Source organism: Falco peregrinus, chromosome 5 (genome assembly GCF_023634155.1).
Source record: "Falco peregrinus isolate bFalPer1 chromosome 5, bFalPer1.pri, whole genome shotgun sequence".
NCBI classification, from domain to species: Eukaryota; Metazoa; Chordata; class Aves; order Falconiformes; family Falconidae; genus Falco; species Falco peregrinus.
This window is the reverse complement of record NC_073725.1, coordinates 105,510,716-105,529,997: the sequence shown is the minus strand read 5'-3', so window position 1 is coordinate 105,529,997 and position 19,282 is coordinate 105,510,716. Positions and strand designations below refer to the sequence as shown.

Genomic DNA, 19,282 nt, shown 5'->3' with positions numbered 1-19,282 from the left:
ATTTCATTTCATTTTATGATTCAATCTCCATAGCATATTTCACAAACATACTTTTCATACTGACGCCATTAATAAAAGCGTTAAATAAAATAGTCCTTCAGTCCTGACAGTTCCGCTCCAGCTGCAGGTACCTCTCCTTGGCTAGGCCCTTCACACTGAAATCTAAGCTGATGACTATCTCACCCAGTTTCGTTTACACTATCAAAAAGAAACCCAAATAAACAAACAAACAAACAAAAAAAACCCCAAAAAAAGCAAACCATATTTTCTTCATCAAGAAATGAAAGAAAAACATCAAGCTAAGTTTACTGAAATTACATTATGCTGGGATATATTGCATTCTATTTTAACCTGTTCTTATAAATACAGATAAATCATGAAAGATGTAATAAAAGTTGTCGAACAATTTTAGTATGGGAGGAGGAATTGCTTCTCCTATGTAGTTATAAGAAGTTGTAAAATACAAATATATATGCAGTAATTTAATAAACGGACCAATGTGTTTTTATATATGAGCAGTATGAATCACGACTCTTAAGTGATGCAACTCAGAAATGTGCTATTGTCTGAGGCAACAAAATCACATCAAAACCATAAGAGTTACCATTCATATGAAATCTTCTTCAGGATTATTAATAATGTTCATTGGCCAAACAGCATACGCTTACAAATTTAACTGCCCATATCTTGAAGCAGATATTTCTACCCTTGACTATTTGACACTTCCTGTGTCAATACTTTCTGACATAGAAGAACATTAGTATTCATCATCTTGGTTTAATTCTTGTTTAAATTTGTAAATTATAACTTTATTACAAACATTTTTATTTTTCAAAATAATATTCACAGTACACCTGATTCTTATAGTACAGCTCATTATGCTGCTGAACTTATATGTGAATATAAAAATATTGTGAATACCATAGCCTGCAGTACTCGAGATCTTAACTCTCTCAGAAATTTTTGTTTATAAATTTTGAGAATTTATGTTGTTGCAACTATCTTGCAATATAAAGATTTTGGCATAGCAGTGAACACGGACCCCAGCAAGCTATTAGCCAACAAATAAATTACAAAAGAGCATTTTTTTTTCCTACAAAACCCCGGAGATGCCTTTGCATCTCAGGTTAGGGGAGATGTTGAAGATATGCTGCTTCTGAGCAAGAAAAACAAGGAGAAAAAGTAAGGAGAGATAATAGCAACCTAGAGCACATTACATGAATTACAAAACAGCAGGACAAGAAAGAAAGAACATTTTCAAATATACTTCAGTTAAAGTTGCAGTCATTTTCACAATGCTTTATTCCCATTAAGTCAGTAAACTGAGCTTTGGCTCCACCTCTTCCCTTCAATAATGAGCCAATCAAGTAGTCATTACAAGCAGAAAAAGTAGTAGCACTTCATAAAATGTTACAGCAATTTACACTCTACCTAACCCCCTAGAAAGGGGAATTTCAACATCAAAGTTCCCTCTCTAGGGACACCAACAGGTGACACAGTTATATACAGATTTAATCTTTAGGCCAATGTTCCTAGAAAATAAGGAAGAGGGAGAAAAAATAAATTAAATTTTAGAGAAATCTAAGGTGAGCCTGAATAGTAAGAAGGGTCAGATACCAACTCACTAAAAATACTTCCCTATTACACCTTTACATCGCTGCAGATTGCTAGCCTTACTGTACAGATCAACAAATCTGTGCCTTTGCTTACGCGCATTAGAAAGTAGCTTTAAGACTATTACCAAGTAAAGGCAGTAACTTCTGTTAATGAAAGCAATAATAGATAATTTTTATGTAAGTCCTTTTTTTTCACCCTAGTTTACAATAATTAACATATGTACTGCTTGTATAGGAATTTGGAATTAAACATGAACGCGGTACATGTTAAATCAAGTAAGAAACTGTATTAAAATTAATAGAATTCACAGACAAATCTTGGAACATGATGATTCCCAAAAATTGCAACGTATTACTGTCCTTAGCTGGTTATGCCAGAGAGATCTCATTGTAAGCATTACAGAAGCACTTTAAGGTTTGTAGCAAAGCTTAAATACTTCATCACATTCAAAGTACAGCATATACTTCTCAAAGTCTGTGCTTACTCAGTGGAACCAAATTTATTTCAGAATCACCACCTCATCAAGAATAACAGACTGGAAATTGGTGTCCCAAAATTTCACTGATAAAAGTGCATACACTTTTTTAACAATATATATAAAATAGAAAAGTATGTCCATTACATAACCCAGTACAGTAAGAGGTTGTACTGACAAAGCCATAGCAATATCTCTGTATCCCTTGGTTCCTTGTTCCTTTGTAATCATTGTCCTGTAATCAATAATTCTCAATTTAATTCAAGTAAGTCTACTGATCTATACTGATTCTTTATCTCTTTTCTATACAAAATGTTGAAATCAAGATTTGCTAAAAATCTTAGATCACAAGCTTCATGTTCATCTTTCAATCTTATTTCAACACATGTGACTGCTACTTAATAAATCCCTTAAGATTATCCTCTTGAACAAAAGTTTAGCATGCCTACTATTGCATCTACCGTCACACAATAATTCAGTATATTTTATGCCCAATGAGGATGTCAGTTACTGTTTCTGTAAAAACTATACAGTTCCCACCAGCTTGGTCACACCTGGAGTCACTATATTACAAGCCTAGGTCTGTGATTGCCTCTACAGTACATTCCCCTATGGGTGGAATAGGCAGCACTTTCTCGACCACATAAATTCACTGATGATGTTATCTTTTTCCAATATGATGCTTTAAGATTTTGGAGAGTTCAGGCAGAACTCACAGTCATGGTGCACAGTGACCATTCTTCATTACTAGCTTCCTCTACTATCTACTTTACACATGAAAACTGGTGCAAACACTAGACTATCCTAAACATCTTTTGATGTGTCAAGAGGGGTAACTGCTAATTAAAGTTGTCCTCATGTAAATACTCAGTTCTATTTCGAGTACAAATCTTTTTCCACTTTAAACTTGAGGTCTCCGTTCTCATGACACTTTGATTGATAACTATATACTATTCATCATTATCATTATTAAACCTTTGCCAAATGTCTGCAGAGAAAGTTAAGTTTTGGCAACAGGTAAATGTGAAGAATGATAAGCCATCATCAGTCAAAGATGCTCTGCATCTTCCTTTCCAAACTTGCTGTTTTCTTTCCCCTAAGGTAGCCAACATTTCCGGCAGATCTTCCCCTCTTTCACAGTAATTCTCCCCAATTGGACAAAGTGCTGCTGTATCTTGGCTAGAACTATAGCAATAATCACAATGAGATCCCTTAAACTTCTCTTTTGGAACCATGAAACACTTTTCTTCTGACTTGATCAGTAAAAAACAATTCTATAAAATATCTGAAAACATAAAATTCCTTCTTTCATTTACCTAAGAGTGGGTAAGTACAGGAAGGGAACAAAGAAAACAGATCCACATGTATTATCAATCAAATAAATTGCATTATACCATATGGGAGAAGGTTCCAATAATCATTACAAAGGGTGTGAGGCAAATGGAAAATCCTCCTGTCTCCATTAAGTAAAGACTGTACAGCCTTCCCAGAATTAAGATAAACACCACCTGGTCAACATTAGAAAATACTCAGCTGAAGCAGACAAAGACTACAGAAACACTGAGAAACAGTTATTAATATTCTATAGTATGCTGTACTACATACTATATTATTCTATTATATTCTCTATAGTCATGAGGCTGGTCAGAAATACTTACCAATACTTTTCAGGACCTCTGAGGATTAGTGATGCTGTTCACACTGAAGAAACGTGTGGGGACAGTTTTTATTTACCAGTTACTAGATAGACAGGTTTGTTCCCTCTACAAGGTTTTCTAGGAGGGTTCTTCTCATTGTAAACTGCATATGGCTTTTCCTATACATGTTCCCTTTACAGACATTACTAAAAAAGTAGAAATCTTAAATAGTTCCAGGGTCAGCAGACAGGAGATGCAGCTCTCAGCTAGCTATTCATTTCTGACTCAATTTTACAAAACATAACAAATACTCTATTAAAACATATATTCTAGTCTTTTCTGCTCTGCAATAAATACCAAGTACATAAAAATGCCACTCAATATAAGACAATATAAGAATTACCTTTCTAACTCTGCAATTTTCTTATCTTTGTCATTCTTCTCATTCTCTACTTCCTTCAGTATTTCTAGAAGTCTGTCAACCTCAGCCTGAGCTTTGCCACATTCTTCTCTATAGTACGATGCCTCTTTGTCAAGCTGTTTCATTCTGTCTGCAAATTCTGGATTCATCCGTGCCTCCTCTTCAGCCTCATGAGCCTTCAGAATCAATATTTTTAAAAAAATAAGGATAACAATAATCGTTAGAGCTTTAAGAGCTTTACTTCTTCAGTCTCGGAGTTCAAATTTTTCATTAAAAAGGATTATGGGTATTACTGTCCATTGAAAATATTTTCTACAGAAGCATTATAAAAAAGAATGAAAATATCTTCATCGTCTAGAATTATAGTCAAGTGCTATCATCCTGAAGGGGCAGGGGATTTCTTAAGGTTTTTTTAACATATTTATGCAACCATATTTTAAGGGTGGTTATAAATTTAAAAATCACCTTGTAATTCATTTAATTTAATTCACAGTAAGTTTTTTAAGAGTTTCGATATATAGGCAATTTCTTAATAAATCACATTCTCTCTCTTTTCCCAGGTGTATATATATACACTTTGTCCATGTGTTTATATATATATATGTACACATACAGAGATACATATATATACATATTGTAATCTATAACTCCAGATGTTTCAAATGCAGTTTAATAAGAAAAATTTAAAAGAAATTCTTTTTATGCAGTACCATTTTCTAAAGACAAACTAACGAACTAAAAAGTTGCTTTCAGCAGACATTTTACCCAATAATCCTTTTTCTTTTATCATTCATACTTAACCTGAAACATCAGAAGAACAAGCCCATTGGTGAAAACGTCACAAACCTGGCAAACACATGCATGGATGGGTGGCAGTTTCACAGACAAGAAAGAACGCAATGAATACAACAACAGTGCAGAGCCCAATCTTACTCCCATCAAATCTAATGGCAAAAACCTAATTAACTTCAATGGGAGCATGATCTGGCATCAAGTGCTTTAAACTGTTGGCTGGAGTAATCACAGACAGATGGAAACAACAATGCACTGCAATGCTTAGCCTACCCCTTGCTTCCCATTATTCCTAATTGGCATCTTGAAAGAGCAGGCAAGGAAAAAACAAGTAGTTTAAGGCAGTGCACATTAAACATAGAAAATTCAGATAACAATCTTTTAACATAGAGGAATTTTACAGAAATTCAGAACATTTAGAACTGAAGGTCCTCCAACTATCTTATTACGCAGAGAAGGTGTGGACTTAGCTTATCCTTCTTAATTTCAGGGAATAGACAATGCAAGCAAGCAATGAAAGAAATGCAGATCAAAATAAAACATGCGTGTTTTGGAAATAATTATTATAAACTACAGGTACTAGGAGGTTCATATTCTTTGCAATGGTTAAAATTTTCTGTATAAATAAAGAACAAATCTGGGTTTAATACAAATACAACAATCAGAAAATCGAAATTACTAGGAAAGAACCTTAGGGGTTGCATGTAACATATCATTTAAGCATGAGGATAGTAAGAAAAAAGATAGTAAGAAAAAAGATAGTACATTTTAAGTGTTATTTATCCTACTGTGAGATTTTTAGTCAGAACTATTTGGTTACCAAAATAAGCCAAGGGAATGACATGAGAAGCCTACTAAACCTGCTGGCTTTGCTCTTCAGATTCTGTATTTCGGATGATAACGTGTGTTCCAGCCATGAATTCTACACAGATACAGGGCTTCCCTAACACAGAGTTTTTTTCAAGGTGACATCCAAAGAGAATTTTGATTTCACAGTTTGGGTGAGATGCTAGCAACAGATTCCTTTTCATCCTCATAAATCTTCCTGCTTTAAAAATAAATCTCGATTTATTTTATACCAGGTGTTAACTGTGTCAAGAAATTTAGTTTCAACTACCTTTGTAATTTACGTAAATGCAATACTCAGATTCAGGGCCAATTATGTGAGAGAGTGTACCAATTTCCAGCTGCAAACTAATTTTCCATCAACTCTATTAAGATATTTGACAATGTTTTATGTCTCCAAAATGAACAGTAATTGTTCTTTTTCAAAGGAAAAAAAAAATAGTTCTATAGGTCATGAAAGGTAAATTCAGTCTAGGAAAAAAAAAAAAATCAAAAACAACCGAACCCGACTCCCGCCTTTAAGATACTAGGAAACCCATGCAACGAGCATGTTGTTCCCTATTGCTCCTCAGTTTTCTCCTCCTCTCCTAAGGTAAATCCAGAATTTCACAACCCCCCTCTAGAGATTACCACTCTTTCATATTCCTTACCATCACCTTTCTTTCCCTTCTGTTTATTTTAGTATGTAATTCTCTTATTTACCCACCTTGCATCCATAACTTCATCAACAGGCAAAACACCCACCTTCCTGCCTCTAACCAGTCTTTTCTTCACTTTAGCATACGGGAACTATAAGCTTCAGCCCAGGCTTTTTTTCTCCATGTTCTTCTACCCTAGTTTTAACCCAGGACAAGAAGCAATGCAGAAGACAAAGAAGCCTGGGTTGGGGTTTTTTTTTGGGGGGTGTTGGCTTTTCATTGTCACACTGGACTTTCTACAATGAAAATACATAATTGGGCAAGAACATGATATTGTCACCAATGCAAAGCACCAGATGTTCAACTGTCATAAAATATTCCTGTCACACAGCAGCTCAGAAACGTACTGAACAAATTATCAACTGTACAGGTTATAACTAAATCACCTGAAATAATAGATATAAATTATATTATTCAGTTCAGCCCTATAATCCTTGCTCATTCACATGCTAAGGAAGCTAATGTTGAGTTGCAAAAGTATTTTCAATTCTTCTGCTTTCTGTGGTACTCATGCCATTCCATATTTGTGGGATGTGTTTTCCCATGGTTTTCAACACAAAATGGAACATGTAAAGTATGATTAAATCCAATGCGATTAAGTATCCAACCTATACAGGGTATTGAGGTGCACCACTGTTACCCATGATGTCACATACAAATCAATATAAGCATTCAGTTCAAAGACAAGCATATTATTTTGATCTTAAAAAAAAAAAATACAAAAATCCCAGTATTGCAAACCACCAGTGCTTTTACTAGCACTTCCTATAGAGTATTCTTGGACTATTGACAGGAATCAGATTTCTACTAGGGCATTGCCTTAATGAAGAAGGAAAGGAAAGTTAGTAAAGAAGGGAGAGCAAGAACATAAAACATTTTTTAAAAAGAGCTTTCTGCAGGTGGTACTCTAACTTGCAATGAGTTCCTTCAAGGGAATCCTCATGTTATAAACAAAGTTGCTGATATGACAAGAGAGCAAAGCACAATCTATCTGACATTCCCAGGGCAAAGGCACAGAATTACTGATAAGAGCCTTATTATATTTTACAGCTTTGAAAGACGTGTTTGGATTTGAACTGGGTACTTTTTTTTTATTATTATTTGTTAAATACAGATCAGGGCTGATTTGTCGACAGATGGAACTTGACTTTTGAGGTCAAACAGTAGGCCTGAAAGAGATGGAAAGCAGCTCAGCTGATATTGACCCTGCTCCTGGCTGGACAGGGCAGATTTCTTTGGCTTTTTTTACAGTCTGTGGGAGACTGTCTTGGATCACTTCTAACAGAAGCTGCATGGTTATCACATGAATCAGAAAGCCCCTGCCTATTCCTGCTGTCCTCTCTTCTATTCTTATTTTTAATTTCTGTCCCACTTTTTCTCCCTAAGTTCTCTGTTTTCTTCAGAAGAATACATTTTGTGTTAATGGGGCTTTTAAGGGTAAAAGTAACTGGTTCATGCATACCTTTCAGCAGCAAAGTACTTGATCTCTTAATTTATATCTATAAATGATAATAATTATATGTGCAGATTAGGCGAGTCTCAAACTAGCACACTTGGTTTATATTTTGTTTGTCAGTCTTGTGACTGTGTTGTTATATGTTATTTTTACAATGCAATAAAAATAGCATATCACTCTACCATTAGAATTTCACTAATTTTATAGTAATTATGTATCTGTTCTGATATTTCCTTAATAAGTACTACAAATACTTTAGAAGTAAAGTAACATTGCCTTATGTAAACAACAAATTTCTTACAGAAACACCATAATAGTGTGGCATAGACATGCATCGTGAATTATTTGGTCTATTACAATTTTATGGTACAGCCATGCATACATTATTCTGCATAACAGAAATAGATGGATAGATATAGAACTTCATTTTTAAAGCTTCAGGCACAAACATACACAGAAATCAACAAAGTACTTCATAAAAAATAAATGGAACAGCAGAATTTACATGCAAAAAATTACTTCGTAAGATCCTTCAAATTTTATTACTTTCAGTAATAAAAAAAAATTGCTGTCACCTTCTTTTTTGTAGTCTTAAAATTCAGATTTTTCTAATTTAACTTCAGGGATTGCTCTAAGCAACTGAGAGTGGGTTCTGCATGTACTTTAAATTTAATCTGCCATTGGTCTGATGGAGTATTTGGAAAATTATGTCTTTTGTTATCCAGAAAAAGGTTCATCTGAACTCCAAAGTGCATCATTATATTTTCATTACAGTAGAAAAACAATTATATAACTTCTTATAATCAATTCTGCACAAGAATTTATTTGATATTTCAAAAAGTTAACCTTTCAAAACATGAAGAAATTTGTGCTCAATTCTGTTCACATCTTATTCACACAGGTGAATATATTGTTAAATCATTTGCTATAGAGTACGCAGCATTTGCACCCCTTCCATGCCATCTCCACTTTGGTACCTAAATGTCTGTAAGAATAAAACACTTCTACTCATTGCTGTACTTTGAAAACATTAGATTCAGTGATAAATGAAAGTCTTGGAGTTGATACTTGTGTGACAATACTAAAAACACACTCCACCACACAAAAAATGCTGTATTACTGCATGGGCTAAAAGAGGTCTACCCAGATTGACTGTTATTTCTCTGACATGTAAACACAAGAGCATTAAAACTTCAGTACTTTAAGATTAGATTGCCATCTGGTTTTCTTATAACATTATTCTTCACAAACAAACAAAAAAATGGCAAGGAAACATTCTAGTAAGTATCATAATGATTTGCAGTACAAAGAAAACAACGTTTTAAGTCACTGCTATTACGCCATCTCAAAGAACAGCAGTGAAACCTTGCCCTTGTAAAATTCAAAGAATATGTTGGCATTGGCTTCAATCAAATCACAATTTCATTTCAAGATCTTAGGTGGTTTTGGGGAAGAAGAGCATCATTACATTGTTAAAAGTAGACTGATAAATAAGTAGCAGAAGAAAGAAAATGAGCAAGAAAAGTTTATTTAACAAAATCTGTCTCATGGATATACTACAATTGCTGCCTAATGCCAAAGGGAAAGGATCTTGCATTCATTATCTCGGAACTGCCAACAGGCTGTCCTTGTGAAAAATAAGCATGTAAAGGCAGAAAAAAATGGAAGAAAAAAAGGACTTTGGAATACTGCACACAAATAACAACAAGTTATAAGTTATAACAATAAGTTACAAGGAAGTAACAAACAAGTTCCATACAGCAGAATAACTAATACTGAAAGAATGACTGGAAAGCATTTATGAAAATCAAGAGAAAAACTAACACAAATCAGACTCCTGTCTGAATAGACACGCACAGTAGGAGTGCAAATGATATGAATAGAAACGTAACTACCACAGAAGTGAGCCAAGATGATACAGAAAAAAGGGTTTCATCGGGTCTTATGTTATTATCAATTTATAACTGGATTCTAAAAAGTTAACCAACAACTTTAAAAGTAAACACAGCACATTTGGTGGACTCTCTTTTCTCATACATAAGTCATGACATACCCATTACATGGTAGGCAGCTACAAAACTTGGCAATGATAGACTCCAATGCTGGAATGCTGCTCTGCTCACATTAATGGCAAAATTCCCATTGACTTCAGTGAAGGCAATATCTTCCCTAATGCATAGTATCACATTACTCAAGCTACAAAACCAGTTAACCAGTTCTTCTATATATACTATTCCAATTACATGGTAATTCCAACTATGATTACTATGTAAACTATAGCTTGTAAGTTGCTGTTACAGTTACATCATATTTTCTGTCCTGCGATGCTCACTGCACAATAAACGTTAACAGTCTCAGCCAAACAAATGAAATCTGTTCTCTGCAGAGAGAACGTCTGTTACTGCACTTCCTCAAATTGAAAAACTAACACAGTCAAGTCAAAAGGGTAGATTCTGTGCAATTAAATCAGACATTGGCAAAAATAATAATGCCAAACAAGCCCAAGTAATACCTTTTGGCTTTTCCAAATACTGCCCTTTGCGTTCATCATTTTATATTTCAGCATTTTCTTCAATTAAATACAATGTTTCCGTACTCTTGATGTATATATGCTGAATGTATACAGTCTTTTTATGATTAAAATTGATCTGAACTAATTTATTCATATGGATTTTTGAAAATAGTACCAGTCACTTCCGAAATATTATTCACATACTCAACTCAGTCACGATATACTGAATTAATTAGAAGTTATTTAAGTTTGAAGGATCAAATAAAGTACTGCAGAAGGAGGCATTAAAGAGCAAAGCAAAGCAAAAAATAAAAAATCATCTGCATGCTTTTTCTAATGGAGAAGTTGAGGACCTAAAGGCTAGGATGTTTCTTTTCTCAGAAATACTGTATGTACCTATTTAATACATTTCATATTCTTAACACGGCCTTGAAGTCCACAAAGTTCATTTATTTGGATATAATGAATATAGCATAGTGAGCATCAGTATTCTGCAAAGCTCCACAGAGGAAGAGCACAACACAGTGAGGTAATGGATCCTCATGCTTTCATATGTTACAGCGGGCATTTCGAAAAAGAACTTACTGGATTGTACATCTGATTGAACAACTGTTCAGCTTGCTACATTGCAAAGTTGGAAGGGAGTGAAGCACAGACAGGGAAAGAAGGAAAGATCCAGGAAAACAGCATTAGCTCAACAAACCCCAGTGCATTTGCACAGAAGAACTTGTCACAAAAAAGTAGAAATTTAAGATTCTAAACATTCCTTGGTGAAAGTGTGAGGCACTGGGGAAACATAAACGTTGACTTTGGCTCCTAAAAAAAGAATAGCTGGAGTAAGAAATTTAAGGTTTGTGTTACTTTCCCTTTCTCAAGTTAAATAACCCATGAAATAAAGAAAGGTGTCCACTTTTGATGATACATTAAGTGCTGGTCTCAAGCAATGAATCACGAGAAGTGCTTTTGGCCGAGGCTGCAATTTATCACCAAAGCTTCAAAGATGGCAATAATAAAAGATTAATTAAATTGTATCATTAAATTTATTACTTTCCTTTTGTTTAACACAAGACTGAATTTTCTATGCAGAATGACTTTTGAACAGTACAGTTTGGCAAAAAGTACTTTAGCAACTGCAATATGTCAGTAAACAAGTAAATCTAAGATAATGAAAAACAACAAGAGGAAATTCTATAGCAGATAATTAGATTCTGTACATATACTTAGCTACCTATAAGGCAATTCTTGCTGGTCTTTCACTAGTATCAATACAAAGTGAGTCAACAAAATGTCCGTGGAATTCTGGCCAAAAAAAAAGCATTGAGCCTTCTTCTGGGTTTTATGATTTTTTTTTAGTTTTATGAATTTCAATCCATAATCTCTGACACAAAAAGTTTAATAAGCATGTCTATGGTTTTAAATGTTATTTTGTATACCAACATATAGCATAGTCACATGAATAATTACTCTTTATGAATATCCTCGTTATTGCTTTTTGAAATGTGTCTACTCTATAAAATTAAAACAGTGGGTTTAATGAAAAGTGCCTCCTCTATGGCATTTTTAGAGAGAAGTTACATGTAAGCTGTGTTCAAATTTCCCAGAGTAACAGACAGCCCCTTGGAGTCACTTCTGAAAAAGAGATATAAACTGTGCCCATTCCTTCTAGCTTCCATCGCGGTTAATGTTCATACATAAGCACCCTTACGGGACATGCCGGTTAATTTACTCTGAACTATGTTGATGTTCGCTCCTACTCTAACTCAGACATATGCAAGAATAACCCAGATTTCTGTTTCAGTTAGTTTCCTAAGGAGTGAAAACATGGTGAAGGTAGTTTTCTGGGGACCAATTACTTTTAACACAGGATATTTACAGGTTTGAACATAAAGTATTTTATTAGAGAAAATGTGAATTGAAAATTACTGTTTGGAGTCTACTATCATTAACAGTCACTGTTCTGTTCAACTAAACATGCCCACAAAGAAGGTTGTAACTACATTTTATTGTGGAAATACCTCGTCTCCTACAAATGTTGGGTGAATTTCCATTGGGGCTTTATGCTATATTTATGATATAATAAAACTATTATGTTTTCAACTTTCATTTAATAATCCTTTGTATTTATACACAAGGAACATACTCCCTTTTTATACAAAATATGTCCCAGACACTCTCGGACTTTTATAAGTGCTTATTTTTCCATGACTGTACGATGTGCTTATATGTACAGTCATAAAAGATTGACTTAGGATTTCAAGTTCTTCAAGAGGATTTTGACTATTTTTAATTTATTTTATTTTTTTGATCTGTGCTTTTAGGGGTTTATAAACTATTTTTTAAAATTAAGAAAACAAGATATTTCAGATTGTAATGAAGTATATTTTGTAGTGAAGTGCAAAGTAAAAAAAAACACATTTTCTAACAAAAGAAAACACAACAAAGGATTTCCAGAGAAATAAGTTCTTTAGATATTTTAATTTAGACCTCAATAGCACTTATAAGCTATCAAACATTTATAGTAGTTGTGTTTCCATTAAAAGATTTTGTATATGTTTATTGAAAAAGATTCCCTTCCTTCCTCTCCACAACTATCATGTAACATAGGCACCTAATTGCACATATTCATCCTGAATTAAATAACAAGAGAAGTATAAGGTTTGCACTCTGGTGCCCTTTATACTTTTTAACACCTTCTTCACAGGTAAGGCTATTGAAACAATGCTTAAACCCAGAGCGGGATACTACTCCACCCTAGGTAAAAAGAGAGTAAGTATTATCCTAATGGTGGTAACATTCATAGAAGAAATAAATATTCTTTTCTAGAAAGTGAAGCATTAGATATCAATATAAAAGAAATAATGTTTGACATACACTTAGTCATGAACTGCAGGAGGCAAACATAATGCCTAAACCCATCAAAAATACGTCATGAGATAGGTGTTTGAACAATGAGAGCAGACATTACCAAATGACACAGAAAAAGGTAAAAGAAACAACATATGGTAGAAAAGGCTTCAACAAACTTGCAAATCATTTAAGCAAAAAACTGGTTTAATACATCAATTTAAATAAAACATGCTATAAAATGCAGGATTTGTACATTTTCTTTTAAATGCTTGCTTCCACTACTTGCTGAATAGAAATACTGAATTACTAGCTGAGATAAGCTATGTATTATTTTGCTTAACTATCATAAACATGCTCCCCAGCAAAGCCCAAAAATGCTAAAATAAAACCTAGCTAGTGTTTCCATTTTGGAAGCAGATTATTTTTAAATTAGGAAGTACAGCATTTCTTGGATGAGCCTTTAATTTTTTCCCATGCTACTAACATTTCAGTCTGCTTCTCACAGCGATATAAATCCATATATATACAAATTGCTGGTTTGATAATTTCTTTCTGCCCTTCTACTTTCCCTCCAATGTCCTGCTGCCAGCTCATCTATTTGTAGCAGTTTCTCAGAATACTCTCATATAGGTATTCAACATATTTTCTGAGGCTCGTTAGTGGCTTTAGTACAAGCCTTGTAAGAAAAATTTACAGTATTTGATGCAAGCATCACCAAACAGCACAAGAGGGGTAGATTTTAGATTTACTCCAGAAGAGTAAATAAGCGCATCTTTTCAAAGTGAGGGGGTGGGATGTTGATTTTTGTTTTTCTGATTGTTTTTGTTTAAGATGGAACTTACCTTTTTCAACTGTGCTTCCAACTTACTACACTCTTCTTTCTTTTGTTCTATGGCTATTTCTAAAGACTTAAGTTTGGAGTCTCTTTTCAGCCCTGCTGATGCCAATGAAGATGCATGTTCTTTGAGATCGATTAAACTAGACTGAAAAATGACCAAGAATAAAAAGTTAATTCCTAGTCACCAGGACACTAACTTATTGCCAATTTAGTAATCACTTGGATACTGTTCCCCCTCCCCTTTCCCAAAAAGAGCTGACACAAAGATAAGCATTGATAGCAAAAGACACCATTTTGAGAATACAACCAATTGGAACCACAGGAGCTGGCATGGAGTGAAACATAGAAACATTCATAATATAGACAAGTTGACATTATATTCTGTAGGTACAATTACTTTGAGGTCTATTGCTCTTACTGACAAATGAAAACAGGAGCAACCATGGAATATTTGAGCTTACAGGAGGCTTATGTAAAGGGAAAAGTATGGATGATGACACACAACTACGCAAAAACTGAAGCAATATTTTACGTAAAACAGTGAGAACTATGAAAAATGCTTAAGAAAATAGCAGTTCAGAAGTTGACCACTGAGGTGTCAGAATTCCAGTACTTAAAATGATCGAAGGGTGATCCTAGCGCACTTTCTTCCATCATAGTGGCATAGATAGAAGAACATAGATTTTACCGAAAAGACTGACCTCTTTTTCTGTCAGTTCAGCTTGTAAAGCATTTACTTTCTCCTTCAGGTCTTTGTTTTCTTTTTTATAAGATTCTATTTCTTCAAGTCTTTCTCTGTCATCTCGCTCCCTTTGCTCCTTCAAGCGCTCTATTATTCTTTCCTAACAAAGGAAAGGATTACAAAATGGAAAAGTTGGGAATCATCTTAAGAAAAAACAGAATCAGATTTCTTTACATTAAGTAGCACTCAGAAAAATCAACCTTCAGAAGCAGAAGATGACCAAGTTAATGATATTAAAGTCAATGAAAGATTTCCCCTGATTTCAAAAGCATCAGTTCAAGGTTCTAAATACTTGACAAGAGCAACATAATACAGAATTTCATTAAATATCTATACTGATATGAATATGTTTAGTCTTGTGATAGATATGGAAAGTTATTAATCTCAGTATTGTATTTCCTGTATTCATAGGCGATTGAAGTCTGTAATAAAGTTCAAAACAGAGAATCCATGACTGGTTTACTCAGCTTGAAGTTAGTTATGTTTTTTGAATGCTACTAGCTTCCATAGTGCTAACAAGAACTTTTCAGGGTTCCGAATCTAATTAGAAAACAAACACTTAGTAACTATCAGTAACTTACAGTTTATATGTTATATTTTCAGCAGACAAAAAAAAAATAAAATAAGGTTGTCCAAGACAGAAAAAGTATGCTGATACCATTTATGATATCCAAAGGAAGATATTTCTCCATCTAACTAACAGTAACCCTACACACAATTAAACTCCAATTTAAACGTGTTTAAATATTCTGCTGAGTTCCAGTTACTATTATAAGGATTACTGATCACTAGTCAAGGATTGGGTGATGAATTCAAAGGGTGAAACGTAAAAAGTAGATGCAGTAGTATGGTTTTATTAAGCTTTAATTAAATTCTTCAAAATAACATTATACCAATAATTAAAGCAGGGGTCCTCAAACTATGGCCCGTGGGCTGGATATGGCCCCCCAGGGTCCTCAGTCTGGCCCCTGGTATTTACAGAACACACACACACACCCCGCCGGGGGGTGAGGGGGGGAACCAAGCAGCCACAGATGGGCTCCTGCCACTTCGCCCGCGCGCTGACCCCCTGTTTAAAAAGTTTGAGGACCCCTGACTTAAAGGATGCAAATTAATCAGAGAGAAATATTTAGGGTGAAGTAAAATAACCGCTAGAGTTGCATTTGAATTTGGAATAGGTCAACTTAAGCAGAGTGTCAGGGGAACTACCAGTATCATTTTGGAAGTGGTAGTCGGGGGGCAGTGGAAGCAATATCATTTAGGAAAGTTAAACCTATATAGGACCAAACTGCATCCTGACTGATGAAGTTGTACACTACCAGTGGCATGGCTCAGGTACAACCATCAGCATACTCACAGATCCCATTCAAGCCCTTTTGTGCTTACGCTTGAAATCTCCAAGAAGGAGTTGGAGTGGGATTATTACTTACAATATTATTTCGTAGAACTGGACAAGACTGATGGAAACCTAGTACTATTAGAAAGAGAAAAATCTCATGCTAATACCCTGTGTCCATGATTCCTTATACTGCCATATATATACACAAACACATACATTGGAGATATATAGAGAGACAGATATACACACACATATATATACACAAAGTTTACATTTGCCCACATCAATATACTCTCAGCTGTGGTTATTGTATTTCAACAAACATTACAAAGCAAGCAACATTTCAACAGGTGTACATTCCATTCTGGTTTGTAATAAACTTAGTGAAAATAAACTTAATGAAAGGAAAAAAATAATTAATTATCAAAGTTAGCTGAAGTAGCAACAGTACTTTTAAAAGCTTATATTGTTCAGACAATCCTGGTTATTTACTCATTTTTTCCATACACTAGGTATGATGCTTCGTCAAGCCTTAGAGGTTCTTCTGAAGATTGCTTCTGTGCTGTTTAAAGCTCAAGCCATATTTTTCAAAAAACCAACTGTCAACATTTATATGCGTAAAAAAGAGCCTAAACTCAAAGCTGTGGTTTTCATCTCAGCAGTGTCCAACTTTGGAGACATTCAAAACCCTGCTGACAAGACCCCGAGCAAACTGTTGTACCTGACCCTGTTTTCAGCAGCTGGGTTGGAGTAAATAATCTCTAGAGGTCTTTTCCAGTCTCACTGGTTCTGTGGAATAGGCAGAGACACTGTCTAGATACTGTACCCCAAACACTGGTTGTTTCTTTTCTGCTCAGTTTCTCTCCCCACCTTTTCACAATTCGACCCTTTATAGCACTGACCACATCAGCAACTCTGCTGACAATTGTCCACTGCCTCTGCTAGTTGTCTGCTCCTCCTTTCATACTGCATAAGCAAAGGAACTGTGTTCTACTTTCATTTTGCATCCAGCATTCCCATGACATCAAAGACTCCCTTTTATAATCTAGCTAACTGAACACACATATTACCAAATTAGCGTCACTGTAAGAATCTTCACAGAAAACAGAGCTCACTACTCATATAAAACATAGATCTCTACTTATTTCATTCCAAAAGAAATACACATTGATGACATACCGTGTTCCACTGCATACCATAAAAAAGATAAAGGTAAACTTAAAGGTACCAGGCTATCTGTAATTAAATCTGTTTCCAAGACAGTATCAGGTGCTTGAGCACTGAGACCCCTGGAACTGCAGATGTACACGACTGCTGGCTTCATTCAGCACAATGGCAAAATCTCCTTTTGACTCACACCTGGCAGGATTTCAGGTCATTACACAAATGGCAAACCAGCAGATATACTATTTGAAAAAAATAAATTTAAAAATAATAATTTAAAAAAATAAATTAAAAAAAAATACTATTAGCTGGCTTTTGCTATAAAGATTATGTAAGAAAAAGGTGATACTTTTAAAAAAGGAAAAAAGGAAAACCTGGGAAACTATAGGCCAGTCAGTCTCACCTCTGTGCCTGGCCTTCTATGACCGGGTCACAGGGTTGGCTGATAAGGGAAGAGCAACTGACGTTATCTACCTGGACTTCTGCAAAGCATTTGATGCTGTCCTCCACACAACGCTCTTGTCTGTAAATTGGAGAGACATGGATTTGACGGGTGGACCACTCAGTGGATAAGGAATTGGCTGGATAGACACACTCAAAGAGTTGCAGTCAACAGCTCAATGTCCAAGTGGAGACAAGTGATGAGTAGCGTTCCTCAGGGGTCAGTATTAGGACCAGTGCTGTTCAACATCTTTGTAGGCAATGTGGACAGTGGGATTGAGTGCACCCTCGGCAAATTTGCTGATGACACCAAGCTGTGTGGTGCGGTTGACATGCTGGAGGGAAGGGATGCAGTCCAGAGGGACCTTGACAGGCTTGAGAGGTGGGCCTGTACAAACATCACAAAGTTCAACATGGCCAAGTACAAGGTCCCGCACCTGGGTCAGGTAATTCCCAGGCACTAATACAGACTGGGAGGAAAATGGATTGAGACACCACCACCACCCCTGGAGGAGAAAGACCTGGGAGTGTTGGCTGACAAGAAGCTCAACCTGACCCAGCAATGTGTGCTTGCAGCCCAGAAAGCCAACCGTATCCTGGGCCGCATCATAAGCAGCATGACCAGCAGGTCGAGGGAGGTGATCCTCCCTCTCTGCTCTGCTCTGGTGAGACCCCACCTGGAGTGCTGCATTCAGCTCTGGGGTCCCCAACATAAGGAAGGCACAGAGCTATTGGATTGAGTCCAGATGATGGCCACAAAGATGATCAGAGGGCAGGAGAACCTCTCCTATGAAAACAGGCAGAGAGAATTCGGGTCATTCAGCCTGGAGAAGGGAAGGCTCCAGTCAGATCTTACAGCAGCCTCCCAGTACCTCAAGGGGCCTGCCAGAAAGCTGGAGAGGGACCTTTCACAACGGCATGTAGTGATAGGACAAGGGGTAATGGCTTTCAACTGGAAGAGGGTCGATTCAGATTAGCTGTAAGCACAAAATCCTTCACTGTAAGTGCAGTGAGACACTGTCACAGTTTGCCCAGAGCAGCCGTGGATGCCCCATCCCTGGCAGTGCTCAAGGCCAGGCTGGATGGGGCTTGGAGCAACCTGGTCTAGTGAAAGGTGTCACTGCCCTTGGCAGGGGGTTGGAACTAGATGATCTCTAAGGTCCCTTCCAACCCAACCCATTCTATGATTCTATGGGATACTAAATAACTTCAAGATGTTTCCTAGTTAAAAATAATATTAATTTCTTAATTCCTTGAATATTAACATTAAAATGCCAACCTCTGCTAAGTGGAATAGTTTAATAAACATTCAGAATCCACCTAGTTATATTCTGACTTAGTCTTATACCAATTCCTTCTTGAAGATTTATTTACCTAAATGATCTTTTTCTTCTATATCAAATTAAACATAACACTATTTCATCTTACTAATGAACAGTATAATTTTTTCTCAATCA

General features: G+C 35.6%; 1 protein-coding gene across 4 annotated transcripts in view; it reads right to left on the bottom strand.

Moving 5' to 3' along the window:
- Positions 1-19,282, bottom strand: part of ERC2 (ELKS/RAB6-interacting/CAST family member 2) — a 521,406-nt gene that overhangs the window by 292,459 nt on the left and 209,665 nt on the right. For all 4 annotated transcript variants that reach the window (XM_027794617.2, XM_027794625.2, XM_055806739.1 and 1 more), the window contains 3 exons: positions 14,841-14,981; positions 14,144-14,284; positions 4,133-4,326 (listed from right to left, as the gene is read on the bottom strand). In XM_027794617.2, the coding sequence (XP_027650418.1) occupies positions 4,133-4,326; positions 14,144-14,284; positions 14,841-14,981 (476 nt within the window). The remainder of the gene's footprint in view (positions 1-4,132; positions 4,327-14,143; positions 14,285-14,840; positions 14,982-19,282) is intronic.